A 13923-nucleotide genomic window follows, 5' to 3' on the forward strand; every position below is an offset into this window, starting at 1 on the left:
ATGCTACATATTGGTGCCCAACTTATAGGAAAGATTTCACAAAAAGCTGATGGCCTGAGACTTTGCAGCTACCAGCACAGGTAGGAGCTGCATGTGGGGCTCCCATCAGTCACTGCCTTGCCCAGCTAGGTTTTCTTTTCTTTCTTTTTTTTTTCCCTAAGCCTCTGAACAAGTTTGGGATTTTCCTGTTTTAACCTCTCTACAACCGTCTCCAGCTGCCACCCAAATTCCAGAAGCACCTGGGCTCCAAACAGCACAGAACTTCCCCACCCTAGTCTGGCTGGCTGACTTCAGCAGCCCCGCCACATGTAGTGCTTTTTCCTCACAACCCCCCATGCATTTTTCAGATAGAGGCTGTCTTCCTGCACTGTGGTTGTGGGCTTTCCCTACATCCCCTCCCCTCAGGCTGCAACTCCTAGCTCATGACTACATGCTAGGAGCCACAGCTGTCCTCGGCCGGGCTGTTCACTGTCTGTGTTCACAGTTCAATGACACTACCAGCAGATGTGGTAAGACTATTGGAAATTCTTATAGGGAGGAATTAGTTAAAAGAGAGGGTCTTTTCTCACATTAAAAAATGGGAAACACTAAACCAGGCAGTGGTGATGCATGCCTTTAATCCCAGCACTCAGAAGGCAGAGGCAGGCAGATCTCTGTGAGTTTGAGGCCAGCCTGGTCTACAACAGGTAGTCCCAGGACACCCAGGGCTACACTGAGAAACACTGTCTAGAATTTAAAATGAAAAAAAAAAAAAGGAAACACTATTCCTATGGAGAGATTTAGGTATACACTAGACAATATGAAAATGGAACAATTAAATGAGAAGATAACTAATTTAGATCAGACTTATGTAATGTCAATTATAAACATTATCAACTTTATTGTCCTTTTTAATCACTAAAAAAGTTGGTTAATATGACTATCAAGATACAAGTTTTAGAGAAACTCAAATAAAAGAGATCATAGAGACATTCAAATCCAGACAGAGGAATTTAATGAAGAACTAATTTCAGCATTTCATTATAAGGTTAAAGAGTAACAACCTAAGGTTTTTTAAAGAACAAACTTTAACTTATCCAATCACCTTGCAGGAACAAATGCTAAATGATAGATATCCCCGAGGCTGTGCAAGAGTTAAACAGAATTCTGTGAAAATGTTAGATTTAAGGAGATTCAAGGAAGCAATAGTCTCATATGGCATGCATTCAACTTTTGTGAAGCAGATGATAAACTCACGGTCAACTTGCAATAGAATGATCCCTAGAGACTGGAGAGACTTGATTAAAGTGATCTTGGAGCCTGCTCCTCAATTACAATGTAAGATCTGGTAGAAAAAAAGAGGCTAAGACCACTGAAAAATGAAGAAGGGCTAGATGTATGAAAATCTCCCAAGATCAACTTCTTGCAGAGGAAGATTATGCTGACATACAATGGCAATCATGACCACCCCTGGATTTGTGCAGCTTTGGATGCTTGGGACTGAACTGGAGAAATAGGAAAGAAAATTGAAACATTTGCTAAAGTTACACAGGGCCCAAAAGAAGCCTTCATGGATTTCTTACAAAGACTAACTTCAGCAGTAAACAGAATAACAACAGATTCAGAAGCTAGACAAATAATAATTAAATATCTGGCTTTTGAATATGCTAATGCACAATTCAAAAGGGTAACTAGGCCATTAACACAAGACCAGCACCCATGGAGGAATGGATATGAGATACAGTTAATATTGAATCTCATTACCATGATGATGCATAAATAGGAGAGAAGATTTCCAGAGATTTGAAGAAAATTTGAAATGTCAAGCTATTTCAATTGTAGCAAACACAGTTACTTAAAAAGATATTCTAACCATGGCATTCAAAAAAAAAAAAAAGCTTTCCTCTCCCTTCCAGATTATGCAAAAGCTGTGGCCAGGAGAGGCATTGGACAAATAAATGAAGGTCTACAAGGACAGTCAGGGTAACTCTTTGCTATTGGGAAATACCTTAAAGGGATTCTTTCAGGCCCCCCCATGCCAATTCAATTCAGTCAATTCCTGTAACCATGAAGGAAACTCCTTCCCAGACCAATTAAAGAACCTAATGCCTATAATAAGAAACCATACTTCTCTGGAAAACAGAAAATCTATAGAGGAGAGAAAAAAATTTCAGGAAAAACTATAAAGCAAACAGTTTAGCAAACTTTTATAAATGAACAAAGACAAAAATTAAAAATGAGAATAAAAGACAATGTCATTGAAGGTCTTATAGACACTGGTGCAGATGTCACAATAATTGGCACCCAAATTGACCTCTTCAAGAGGTAAATATTCAGGTTTTGGGGACTGGAACTTTATCTCAGGTAAAACAGAGCACAAGATGGGTTGAATGTATAGGGCCAGAAGGACAAAGAAGAAAATTAAAGCTATATGTGGCTAATATAGCAATGAATTTGTAGGGACATGATTTGTTATTGCAAAGGAATACTCAGATAAACATTCTCTTAATCTTAGAAACAAGCCACACATTAACATATGTTCCTGGGAAAAATATTGATGGTATTAAAAAGAACAGTAACTGACCATTCAAGCTGCACAAGAACAAGACACAACACCTGATAATTCAAAGGCACCAACAGCCTTACCTTTAAAATGACTTACAAGACAAACCTGTATGAGTTGTGCAATGGCCTTTAACAAAAACTGCAGGTCAGAGAACAGTTGGTACAGGAACAGTTAAATGCTCAGAATATTAAAGAATCAACTAGCTCCTGGAATTGTCTTCTATTTGTTATTAAAAAGAAATATGGGCAACGGAGAATGGAAACAGATCTAATAGCTGTTAATAAGGTAATTCAGCCAATGGGCTCTCTACAGTCTGGAATTTCTTTGCCTTCCTTATTACGTGGATGGCCTCTTATAGTTATTGACTTTAAAGACTGCTTCTTCACTATACTTTTACAAGAAAAGGACAGAGAAAAAATTGCTGTCATAGAGCCTACTTATAATAATTCTCAGCCTGCTAAGAGATATCAATGGAAGATTCTCCCACACGGAATGTTAAATAGTCCACATTGTGCCAATATTTTGTAAGTCGGCCATTGGAAATGATATGTAAGCAATATCATGAATCTATAGTTTACCATTACGTGGACAGCATTTTGATATATAAAAATTTAAATAAAGAAAATGAAAAATATTCAAGAAAAAAATGTCCCAAGAAAAACTAATTTGCAAGTGAATTTGGTACAACCCTTTGTACTCACCAAGATAGGATAGATATGGAGTATTTCTTCTGAATTTGCATTTGTTTATAGATTAGACATTGTTATGTATTTATTGCCTATATATATTGTATATTGTTATTATACTTATTGTACATAGTGTTTCTTATATTAGTTATAACCTTCCTTTTTAAATTTTTAGACAAAAAGGGGAAATGTGATACTTTTTTGTACAAATAAAGCTTGCTTGAAGAAAAGAATGCAGAGCTAGCCACTAGCTAATCATAGAGGTCTGGAGGTCTGTACAAACAGACAGGAAGTGATACAGCTGGGCAGACAGGGGAAGTGATAAGGCAGAAGGAGACAGGAACTCGGTCTCTTTTCAGCTGGAAAGTTTAAAAGGTAAGGTGGCTGTGGTTTTGTTCCTTTGTCTCTCTGATTTCTCAGCATTTCCCCCTATATCTGACTCTGGGCTTTTATTACTAAGACCTATTAGCAGTCATGCTACAGATTAGTTTCAAATACATAGTAAGATATTGTGATGGGACCAAAACCAAAGCATTGTACTCCTATTTATTTCTGAAAAGCAATGCTGGAATGAAATTTCAAACTATATCATTAGCAATTCTCTGCCTGACACAATGTCTCAATCTGTGACCTCTGCCATTTGTGTTACAGTGTTCAGAAAGATTGGAGTGTGAAACATTTTGGTTTGGAGATAGTGAATATTCAACCCTTAGGAAAGTGGGCTGAAAGATGCCATGGATATCTAACAAACTCAGTTTGCAATGTGAGAAATTTTATAGGGCACATGACTTGTTTTGTCCAATAAGGACATGGATGAAGAGGAGCAAAGGCAGAAAGACAGACAGGATAAATTAAACCTCACATCAGCATCGATTCAAGTGTGGGACCCTCAACCTGATGAAAGCAAAGCATCTGTATGGAAGGACTATTATTATACATTCAAAATCACTACAACTGTCCTTATTCTGATCATGGCATCCATGTGTGTTCATGATGTTTGCTCACATCACAAATGTACAATCATGGGGTGGGTCCTCTCTTTATACCTTTATGTGAGTTCTGGAACTTCAACCCAAGTTTCCAGGCTTGCACGCCAAATGCCTATACCTTGCCAGCCCGAATTAAATATTCTGAAACAAGCAAAAGGACTTAGCTAAAGATATATACAGTGATATATTTGTAAAGCAATTGGTACAGTCTCCATGATTTCTTGACAAATTACTATAATCTCTTCCAAAAATGTTGGGGAAGAAATACGATTGACAGAATGTAAATGACACATGATCAACTCAGGTTAGTCACTACAATTGCCTCTCTTTTATTCATATTGAAAAAGTCCTTCAGGAATCTGTATCTGTATAAAATTAATTAATTCTATTTTATACTATGTCATTAAGTATGACGACTTCATGTAAACAAAAGACTGACTTCAATCCTCATCACTCATATGAAAAAGTCTGATTGAAAGCATATACTCATAATCCCAGGTGTGGGGAGAGAAGCACTAAAAGGTCTCTAGGGCTCAATGGTCAGTGTAGTTAGCCAAATCAACAAGTTTCAGATCAGTAAGAAACACCATCACAAAGAAAAGGTAGAACACAACTGAAGAAGTTGACAGATGAGTATGTCCACATAAATGAAAATACATGTTCAAATGCCCTCACATATGTGCACACATGCAGACATCAATACATAGATACATGCCATTAGAAAGCTTTAGAAACAATCAATACTTAGTAATACAAAAAGAGTGTGAGAAAAAAATTCTTACCAAAAGCATCTTCAACTCCATCATAAAGCTCACTAGATCAGGAGACTGCTTCAATCTCTAAATCAAAAGATTTCCAATTAATAACTCATGCAATGAATGCTCCACTCACTGAAGCTGAAATGAATGTAGACAATGGATTAACTTCAACTAAATATTAACAGTATTAAATAGTGAGATATTGGTCATCACTTCTATTCCTGCCAATTTCATTTTGAAAGAGTAAATAAAACTTTTGTCTTAGTTTGCTTTTTATTGTGATAAACACAATTACCAAAAACAACTTGAAAAGGAAAGGGTTTATTTCCACTTAGAGCTGTAGCCCCTCCTGATGGCCAGGGACTCCAGGTAAGGACCAAAAGCCGAGACCAAAGCAGAACACTGCTTATGGCCTTGCCCCCGGGGCTTGCTCAGCTTGCTTTCTCATGCCATCCAGGACTACCTGCCAGGGGTGGTATCATCTCAGTGGACTGCACCTTCCACAGCAGTCACTAATAAAGGCAATTTCCTACCAACCTGCTGACGGTCATCTGGTGAAAGTAAATTCTCGACTGAGGTTCCTCTTCCCAAAAGCTCAAGCTTGTGTCAGTCAAGTTGATTAAAACTAATTAGTCTACTCGGATGAAATGTACTCAACAGTGGATGAATTCACATAAAACTGCACACTTGCCTTCATTTCTTCAGTACTCCTCACTAAAAACTTAGGAAAGCATTATTTTAAAAGGAGAAGGGCAGAGTAAAGAGATGTGAACAGAAAGAGGAACATAAGATATAAAATTCTAACTTCTAAAGTCTAGTGAAAAGGTTTGAAAGAAAATGGCCCCCAAAAGGAATGGCACTATTAAGAGGTGTGACCTTGTTGGAGTAGGTGTGGTCACGTTGGAAGAAGTATGTCACTGTGGAGGTAGGCTTTGAAGTCTCCTATATGCTCAAGCTACTGCCCAGTGTCATAGACCACTTCCTGTAGCCTGAAAGATGTAGGACTCTCAGCTAAATTTCCAGCACCATGTCTACCTGTGCAACACCATGTCATGCCATGATGATAATAGACTGAACCTCTGAACTATAAGAAAGTAACCCCATTTAAATGTTTTCATTTCTAAGAGTTGCTACGGTCATGGTGTCTCTTCACAGAAATAGAAATCTTAACTAAGACACCTAGTTAATGTATTAACTAGATTTATTAACAATAGTATATACTTTGCTTCTTGATCATTAAGGCCACAGATAGTCATTTTCATCCTTTCACAGCAAGGTTATCCTAACATTAAAAAATGGAAACATTCAAAAAAAGCTATTAAAATAAAATGGCAAAAACAGCTTTCCCTTATAAAACAGAATGGATATTTCAGAGATCTGGTATACAATTTCTGTAAAATCTTTTATTATGAAAATAACTACATGATGTGGGAGTCCCCTCTGTGTGCTGTGATTACCATTAATGAATAAAGACACTGCTCTGGACCTATAGCAAGGCAAAACTTAGGTAGGCAAGGAAAGCAAGGCTGGATGCTGGGAGAAAGAAGGGCAGAGTCAAAGAGAAGCCATGGAGCCAAAGGAGACAGACACTGGGAACTTTAGCTAGTAAGCCACTGTCACATGGAGATACACAGATTAATAGAAATGGGTTAAATTAATACGTAAGAATTAGCCAATAAGAAGCTAGAGCTAATGAACCAAGCAGTGATTTAATTAATACAGTATCTATGTGATTATTTTGGGTCTTAGCTAGCCAGGCAGCCGGGAACCAACAAGCAGCCAAACTCCAACAACAACTACAGAATAAACAGTCACATCTTAGAATGTTTTCTTAGAATACTACATCATTTCTCTGCTGAAAAAAATACTGCTTACTTTCTGTTTCTGTTTTACATTGTGATGCGTTGCACCAGCCACACACTGTTCTAAACAAAGCTAAATGTAAACTTGTTCCATGTTTTCAGAAGAGAAAATTAAAAGCCTAAGGTATTTGAATAGCACATGATGGCAAAGCACCCATATAACATGGTTCCGGTCGAGCGCATGCCTCTGGAGTAAATCTGACACCATTGGTGCTTTTACATGGGACAACTTGTAGCAAAGCCCTGTGAGCCATAATCCAGCAGCTAAACACAGCTCAATACCTTGTTTTATAATGAGTTCTACTAGAATGCAGCCCTACCCCTGTGTCTTTCACTTAAGGATCTAAAGATAGGTGCTGCTGTCAGAACAGAATACCACAACTGACAGGACTTGGTTGTTTATGAAACCTGTACAACCTTTTTAATAAGTTTGTTGACTGCTTGGGTCACATTTACTGAAAACAGTATAAGAAAAAATTAATAACATTTAATTGAACCCTGAGGGAAAAAATTGAATGCTGAGTTTTCCCTGACCAGCTGGAAGGCAGGGGGATAGAAGTGATGGCAACTTTAGAACTCTTCTTTCAGAATAAGCATAGAGAAATGAGGTATTTGTCCCACTGTTTGCTTAGTCCCTGTGAGTGTATTTCTCAGGCTATTTAAATGACTGAATGGTAGACTCATTCTAAATTTTTCGTGTACAGTATAAATTAGTAACAAGAATGAGGGAGCAGGGTAAAGAGAGTAGAGATAATCTCAACATTCCATTAAAGCAATGCTGAGCTCACACAACTAGCAAAAGAGTTTGCATTCTTCTACTCAAGCAGGTTCATCTCGCACACTCCTCTGTGACCCAGTAGTGCTTCAGAGAGGGTGAGCGTCCTTGCCTGTTACCACCATAACTTATCTTTCACACAGAATATAATACAGAACCTCAGGAGAGACACGCAAAGGAAAAGATCATCAAAACAAGTGCAATTCTACTAACATTTATTTTTCTGGAAAAGGCATTCCACCATTTGACTTATTTCAGTAATAATTTCATTTCCAATGTTTCTATACTCTTCCAATGACTCTTTAGATAGCGTACACCAAGCACTAAGGATAGCTAAATTAATGCTGTCAAGCTCTCTCCTCAGTCACCCTCGGCTCCTCTCTTTATGATAGGTCACAGGGACCTAAGTGACTTCCATTTCACCTCACCTCTTCATAAACCAGAACTACAAAACCATTATTGTTATACACAGCCTAGGTCCAAGCTTTTTTCCTATCACCACTCTGAAAGCTTAGTAGAAAAATCAACCAAGAAATACATATGGATGGGGTGACCACATTTGAAAGCATGAAGTCTCAAGACTGGAAATCATCTTCAAACCCCAATGTTGCCTTGACATTTGCTGAGGATACAAAACACATCAATTAATAAATCAGCTTGTTTACAAACCAGGACTTTAGCGTGCAAAGTTAATAATTTCTGTCCTCATTTTGAATAATAAAACTATTAACATACTTACTTGTTGGACTATTTGACGATATTCATTAAGTATATTTCTCAGTTGCCAGCTAAACAGTAATCTAAAATTTTAAAAGGGAAAAAGTATATTCATTGTTTGCTTTTACAAGGAAAAAATATTTTATGCTATCAAACATGTACATAAAATCAAAAATCACATAAGCATAATTCTGACAAGTAAATAAAAATATTGACCACTCATACTGCTGAAAGTCTTATCACTTCAAACATAAATAATTACTATCTGTAAGAAGCATGCTAATAACACGCCTTTTCTAAACTATAACATGTTCAAATAAAAACTCCATTGAAGTAGACACTTCATCACAGTAGGAAAATATAATACACAGTTTGAATCATAATATATCAAATATACATTTGAAAAAGGCTGTGTACAATTTATTCTTCAAATTACAGATTAATGTAACTGAACAGATACTTTTAATTATATAGGTGTTGTTAAGTTCATCACCCCCAGCTTACCATAACTCAGAACATGATATTGGTAGATCAGTACCTTTTTTAAGGAATTGTAGAAAGTCTGAGTTTAGGGTTACATAGATGGCTCAGGGGTTAAGAGCACTGGCTGCTCTTCCAGAAGATCTAGGTCAGACTGTCAGGACCCACATGGTAACTCATAACTGTTCCCTGAGCAACAGGAATTCATGTGGTTCACAGACATACACACTAACAAATCACTCACATACATGAAACAAAAGTAAGTAAGTAGGACAGGGGTGGTGGTGCATGCCTTTGATTCTAGCACTTGGGAGGCAGAGACAGGGGGATCTCTGAGTTAGAATGTGGAGGGTTATTCAATCACATTTTGAACCCTAAATCTGGATTTCCATTGATTAATTAAAATTAACCTTGGAGCAAAAGGCTAAATTAGCAACTAATTGACAGAAAGTAATCATAGAGCATAAAAAAAAGGGCATCTGGAAGAGAGAAAAAACAGTAGTAGTAGGGATGAGTTTGGAGTGGCATGGCTTTTTCTGGTTTGACAGAGATACCAGTAATGAGATGTGACTAGTTGCTTCTCAGCCTCTCTGAGCTCACAGGTTTTCGCCCCAGCCTTTGAATCTCAAGTCTCATTTATAACCAGAACAACAGAGATTTAGTTAAGCTTCCTTTAGCAGTAGCAACAGGGCTGGTGCCTGTGGGATCAGGCCCTGCCCGGAATGGCAAGGTTGATGCTAGAAAAGCAGGCGAGTAACTGCAGTGTTGCAACTGCTGGATATAATATCATTAAAGTACAGCCAGGGTGCCGAAATTAAAACAAAATTCGGGTGTCACACACGGACAGAGGAATCATGCCAGCCAGCTATTCTGCAGTTGCAGCTTGGGTCTTTTCACACAAGCACTGACAGAAAGCAACTTCCACTTGCCCGTAATTGGAAATTGCACGAAGGGTTTGTGTTCACTGTTGAAACTGTACACAGACAGTAAGAAGTCAGCAGATTTGATGAGATACCTAGAAAATCTCAGAGGATAGTTAAAAAATATTAAAAAGAAAATCTTTCCCACATTAAGAATGGAGAACATTATAATGCAGAGACTCTGTATAGCAGTACAAAGTATGGTTTGAAAATGAAATTTTAAATGAAGGGAAAAATGACTTAGATGGGATTGACATTGTGCCCATTGTAATTACTAACAGTTTGGAAATTTTAAAAAGAGGTTTGATAAGTTTGACAAATAGAATAATTTGACTGATGAGATGCAAATCTTAGACTAGTGAAAATAAGAAAATTTGATTTATAAGATACAGACTTTAGAAAGACTTACTAACGAAATGAGGAAAAAATGGTTAATAATATACAAGTCTTGGACTTAAGATTGATAAAGACACAATCCAATGAAAATAACAAAAATACTTAGACACAGACAGAGGAGTTTAGAGCACAACCTACCTCACCACTGTATTATGAAACTGAAGAGCAGTGGCCTAAGGCTATTAGAATACAAACCTTAATTTTTCCAAATTACCGTACAAGAATGGCCACCAGATAACAGGCACCCCAAGGTGACAGAGAAGTTAACTGAAATAATGTAGAAATGCTAGCATTTAAGAGATTTAAGGAAGCAGTTATTTCATACGATATGCATTCCTTATCTGTGGGGCAGATGCTAAATTCATCAACAACTTGGAACAGAATTATTCCACAAACTGAAAAGATTTAGTTACAACAGTATTGAAAGGGGATCCTCAGTTACAATAAAAAACATGGTGGAGAGAGGAAGCAAGGGTTCTAGAACAATGAGGTAGGGCTAAAGGTCATGACATTTCCCAAGACCAGTCTCTAGGTGAGGGCCAGTATGCTTATTTGCAAAGAAAGTCTGTATTTGATGATAACACCTTGGATTTATTGTGTATAGCAGCTTTGAATGCTTAGGACAGGGCTGAAGAATCAGGAAAGAGGGCTGATTCACTTACTAAAATTATACGAGGCCCAAAGGAAACCTTCACAGATTTTTTTTTTTTTTTTACAAAGATTGACCTCAGCTGCAAATAGAATGATATCAGAGACAGATGTTAGAAAAAGGTTGACTATTTGGGTTTTGAAAATGCTAATTCAGAATGCAAAAGGGTGATTAGGACTTTAAAGACTAGATCAGCACCCATAGATGAGTGGATCCAAAATACAGCTGATATTGAATCTCTCACACTTGTGATGATACGTGGGTAGGAGAAGTTAAATTTCTAAAAATTGCAAGAAAAATCAAAAGGTCAGATATTTTAACTGTGGTAAGCTAGTAATCCCTGAAAAGGGATTGTAAACAAGGTGTTCCTAGAAATATTTTTTTTTCTAGAGATAATTAAAATGAAAGGCCCCAGCCTTCTGGAATATGTAGAAGGTATGGCAAACGCTGCCAAAGGACTAATGAATACAGATCAACATGGGACAGACAAGATAACTCATTGCCAAGAGAAAACACCTTAGTAGGCCTTTCATAGTCCCCAATGTCAAACTGGGCTCAGTGATTCCCTGTTAGCATTGGGAAAACCCCTCCACAAAGCAATTAAAAGACTTACTGTCTGTTATTATAAACCATACTGCTCTGGATTGCAGAGCAGGTTCAACTAAAACAAATTTTTCAGGAGATCATAAAGCAAGTATTTTGGAACACTTCTATAAATGCTCAAAGACCAAAATAGATACAAATCAATGGCATTGAAACAGAGTGTTTCATAGACACATGTGCAGATGTAACAATGATTTCACCAGAATTTTGGCATTTGGAGTGGCCTGTTCAAGAGATAAATGTTCAGCCTCGAGGGATTGGAACTTTATCTCAGGTAAAACAAAGTATAAGCTGGATCAAGTGTATAGGACCAAAAGGACATATAGGAAAATTAAAACTATATGTGGCTAACATAGTAATGAATATATGGGAATGTGATTTGTTGTAGCAATGGAAAACAAAGACTAACATTCCTCCATTATCAGAAACAAACCATAAATTAATGTATGTTTCTGAGAAAAGTATTACAAGGTACAAAGAACTAATTGGATTCTCCTTCATATAATAAAGGGAACACCAATTTCTCGATCACCTACATTCTATACTGATGCAAATAAATCAAGAAAGGCAGGTTATAAACCAGGAAAATTAAGTAAAGTGGCTCAAAACCCTTATGATTCAGTTCAGAAATCAAAATTATAAGATGTGTTATAAGATTTTCCAGAAACTCTTTATATAGTTACTGAATCTCAATATGAAGAAAGTGTTGTTATAAGTATTGAATTTTCTGAACTTATTCCAGTTGATTCAGAATTAACTTTGTTATTTATTTGACTACAAGTAATAAGAAATAGAAATTATCCTTTGTATATAACACACATCAGATCCCATACAGTTCTACCAGGTCATCTTGAACAAGTTAATCTTGGAATTGATCAGTTATTGGTAGGAAATCTGTTAGAAGACTCATAATTTCATTAGAAACACCATTTTAAAAGCAGGATATGAAGAAAAATTTTTCTATCACTTGAAAACAAGCCAAAAAATTATAAGTAAATACCCTACTTGTTCTCTGTACATCAAACTCCAGTACCTGGAAGAAGTAACCCAAAAGGTACTCAAAGAAAAGAAATTTGGCAAAAGAATGTGTTTCATTTTGTAGAGTTTAAAAAATTAAAGTATGTGCACCATGCCATAGATTCAGCATTTCAATATGCAACTGTTTTAAGTTCTTGAAAGGTTGATTCTATAATTATACATTTATTAGAAGTCATGGCCATTATTGAAATATTTGTAAAAATTAAGACTGGAAATGCTCCAGCATATGTCTCTAGAGAAATAAAACAGTTTTCTTCATATTACAACATAAAGCATTTTACAGGTACACCACAACACCCTACAGGACAAGCAGTTATAGAAGCAAATATAATTAATAAAAAGAAAGGGGTAATACAAACCCCCAAGATATAGATTGCACAATGCTTTACTAAGTTTGTTTAAATATTAATGAAAAAGGAACAACAGATGTAGAGAGACATTTGATGATAGAAAAAAAAAACTGCTGAATTAAATCAACCTATATGTTTTAAAGATGTGTTGACCTTGGAATGGAAACAAGGATATGTATTACATTAGGGAAAAGGTTTTGCTTTTATTTCTATAAGAGAAAAAAAAGCTATGGATACCATCAAGATTGATAAAGATTAAATTAGGAAAGGAAAGGCCTTTTGATTAGGAGAGGTAATAGTTCATCAAACAGCTTGGATATTGAATCTAAACTAACTTATAAGACTAATAAATATCTTTGATTAACAGGTAAAAACAGATTTCTACTATTAAAAGATAATATTTTTCATTTGCCAAAAGACATTTTGCCTTAACAAAGATATAACCTAACAAAAAAAAAAAAAAAAAGGAACTCTCCAATGTTAGGGTTTGGAAAGAATTTTGGTTTTGTCTTTCCAGGAGAATAAAATCATCCAATCTGAATAATAGACAAATGATACATCTTTAGAAAGACAAATAATCCAAAGAAAAATGTTCCAAAATAGAGTAAAATTGGCCCAATAATATACCACATTTCCAAACAGGTAAAATTTCCTAAATCTTCCCAAGTATTTGTTTCTGCTGTTCTCCATAAACATAAAAGACAAATGGTCTTTATGTAGTCCCAGCTCAATTAAAAATTAAAGCTAGCTTCGGAGTTGGAGCACAGCTCTCTCCTTCTCTAAACCCAAGCATGCTTGTTAAGGGGAAATCCAAAATCTCTGTCTCATGTCAGAGGAAACACCTGGTGTGGAATAGAAGAAAAACCAAAATTAAGAGACTATTGTATTGCCACTAATCAAATAATTGTTTGGTTTTATTTTCAATCTTCAAAACTTTTCTTAAGATATAAATATTATCCCAAAATTTGTAAGATTAATATATATATATGCGTATACATACATATATTTAAACTTTTTGTCATGATATAAATGGTCATATAGAGTATTGACTAACTCTAGAAATAGTCTTCATCTATCTTCCTGTGTGTGATTTGGGCTTGAGTTTGGAGCAGGTAAGTCTGTGTACACCAGATATACTTAATAGATTGTGGTTCT

The 13923-nt window shown here is 36.1% G+C and overlaps 1 protein-coding gene across 3 annotated transcripts in view; it reads right to left on the reverse strand.

Annotated features, from left to right (window-relative positions):
* Nucleotides 1-13923, reverse strand: part of Fancl (FA complementation group L) — a 74993-nt gene that overhangs the window by 49087 nt on the left and 11983 nt on the right. For all 3 annotated transcript variants that reach the window (XR_007588638.1, XM_050121699.1, XM_050121700.1), the window contains 2 exons: nucleotides 8355-8415; nucleotides 5003-5059 (listed from right to left, as the gene is read on the reverse strand). Coding sequence is in view for 2 of the 3 variants with exons in the window: in XM_050121699.1 (XP_049977656.1) it covers nucleotides 5003-5059; nucleotides 8355-8415 (118 nt within the window). In the remaining variant the exon portion in view is untranslated. The remainder of the gene's footprint in view (nucleotides 1-5002; nucleotides 5060-8354; nucleotides 8416-13923) is intronic.

The sequence above is a fragment of the Alexandromys fortis genome, unplaced genomic scaffold, assembly GCF_014885135.2.
Source record: "Alexandromys fortis isolate MF-2015 unplaced genomic scaffold, M_Fortis_MF-2015_v1.1 scaffold_169, whole genome shotgun sequence".
Taxonomy (NCBI): Eukaryota; Metazoa; Chordata; class Mammalia; order Rodentia; family Cricetidae; genus Alexandromys; species Alexandromys fortis.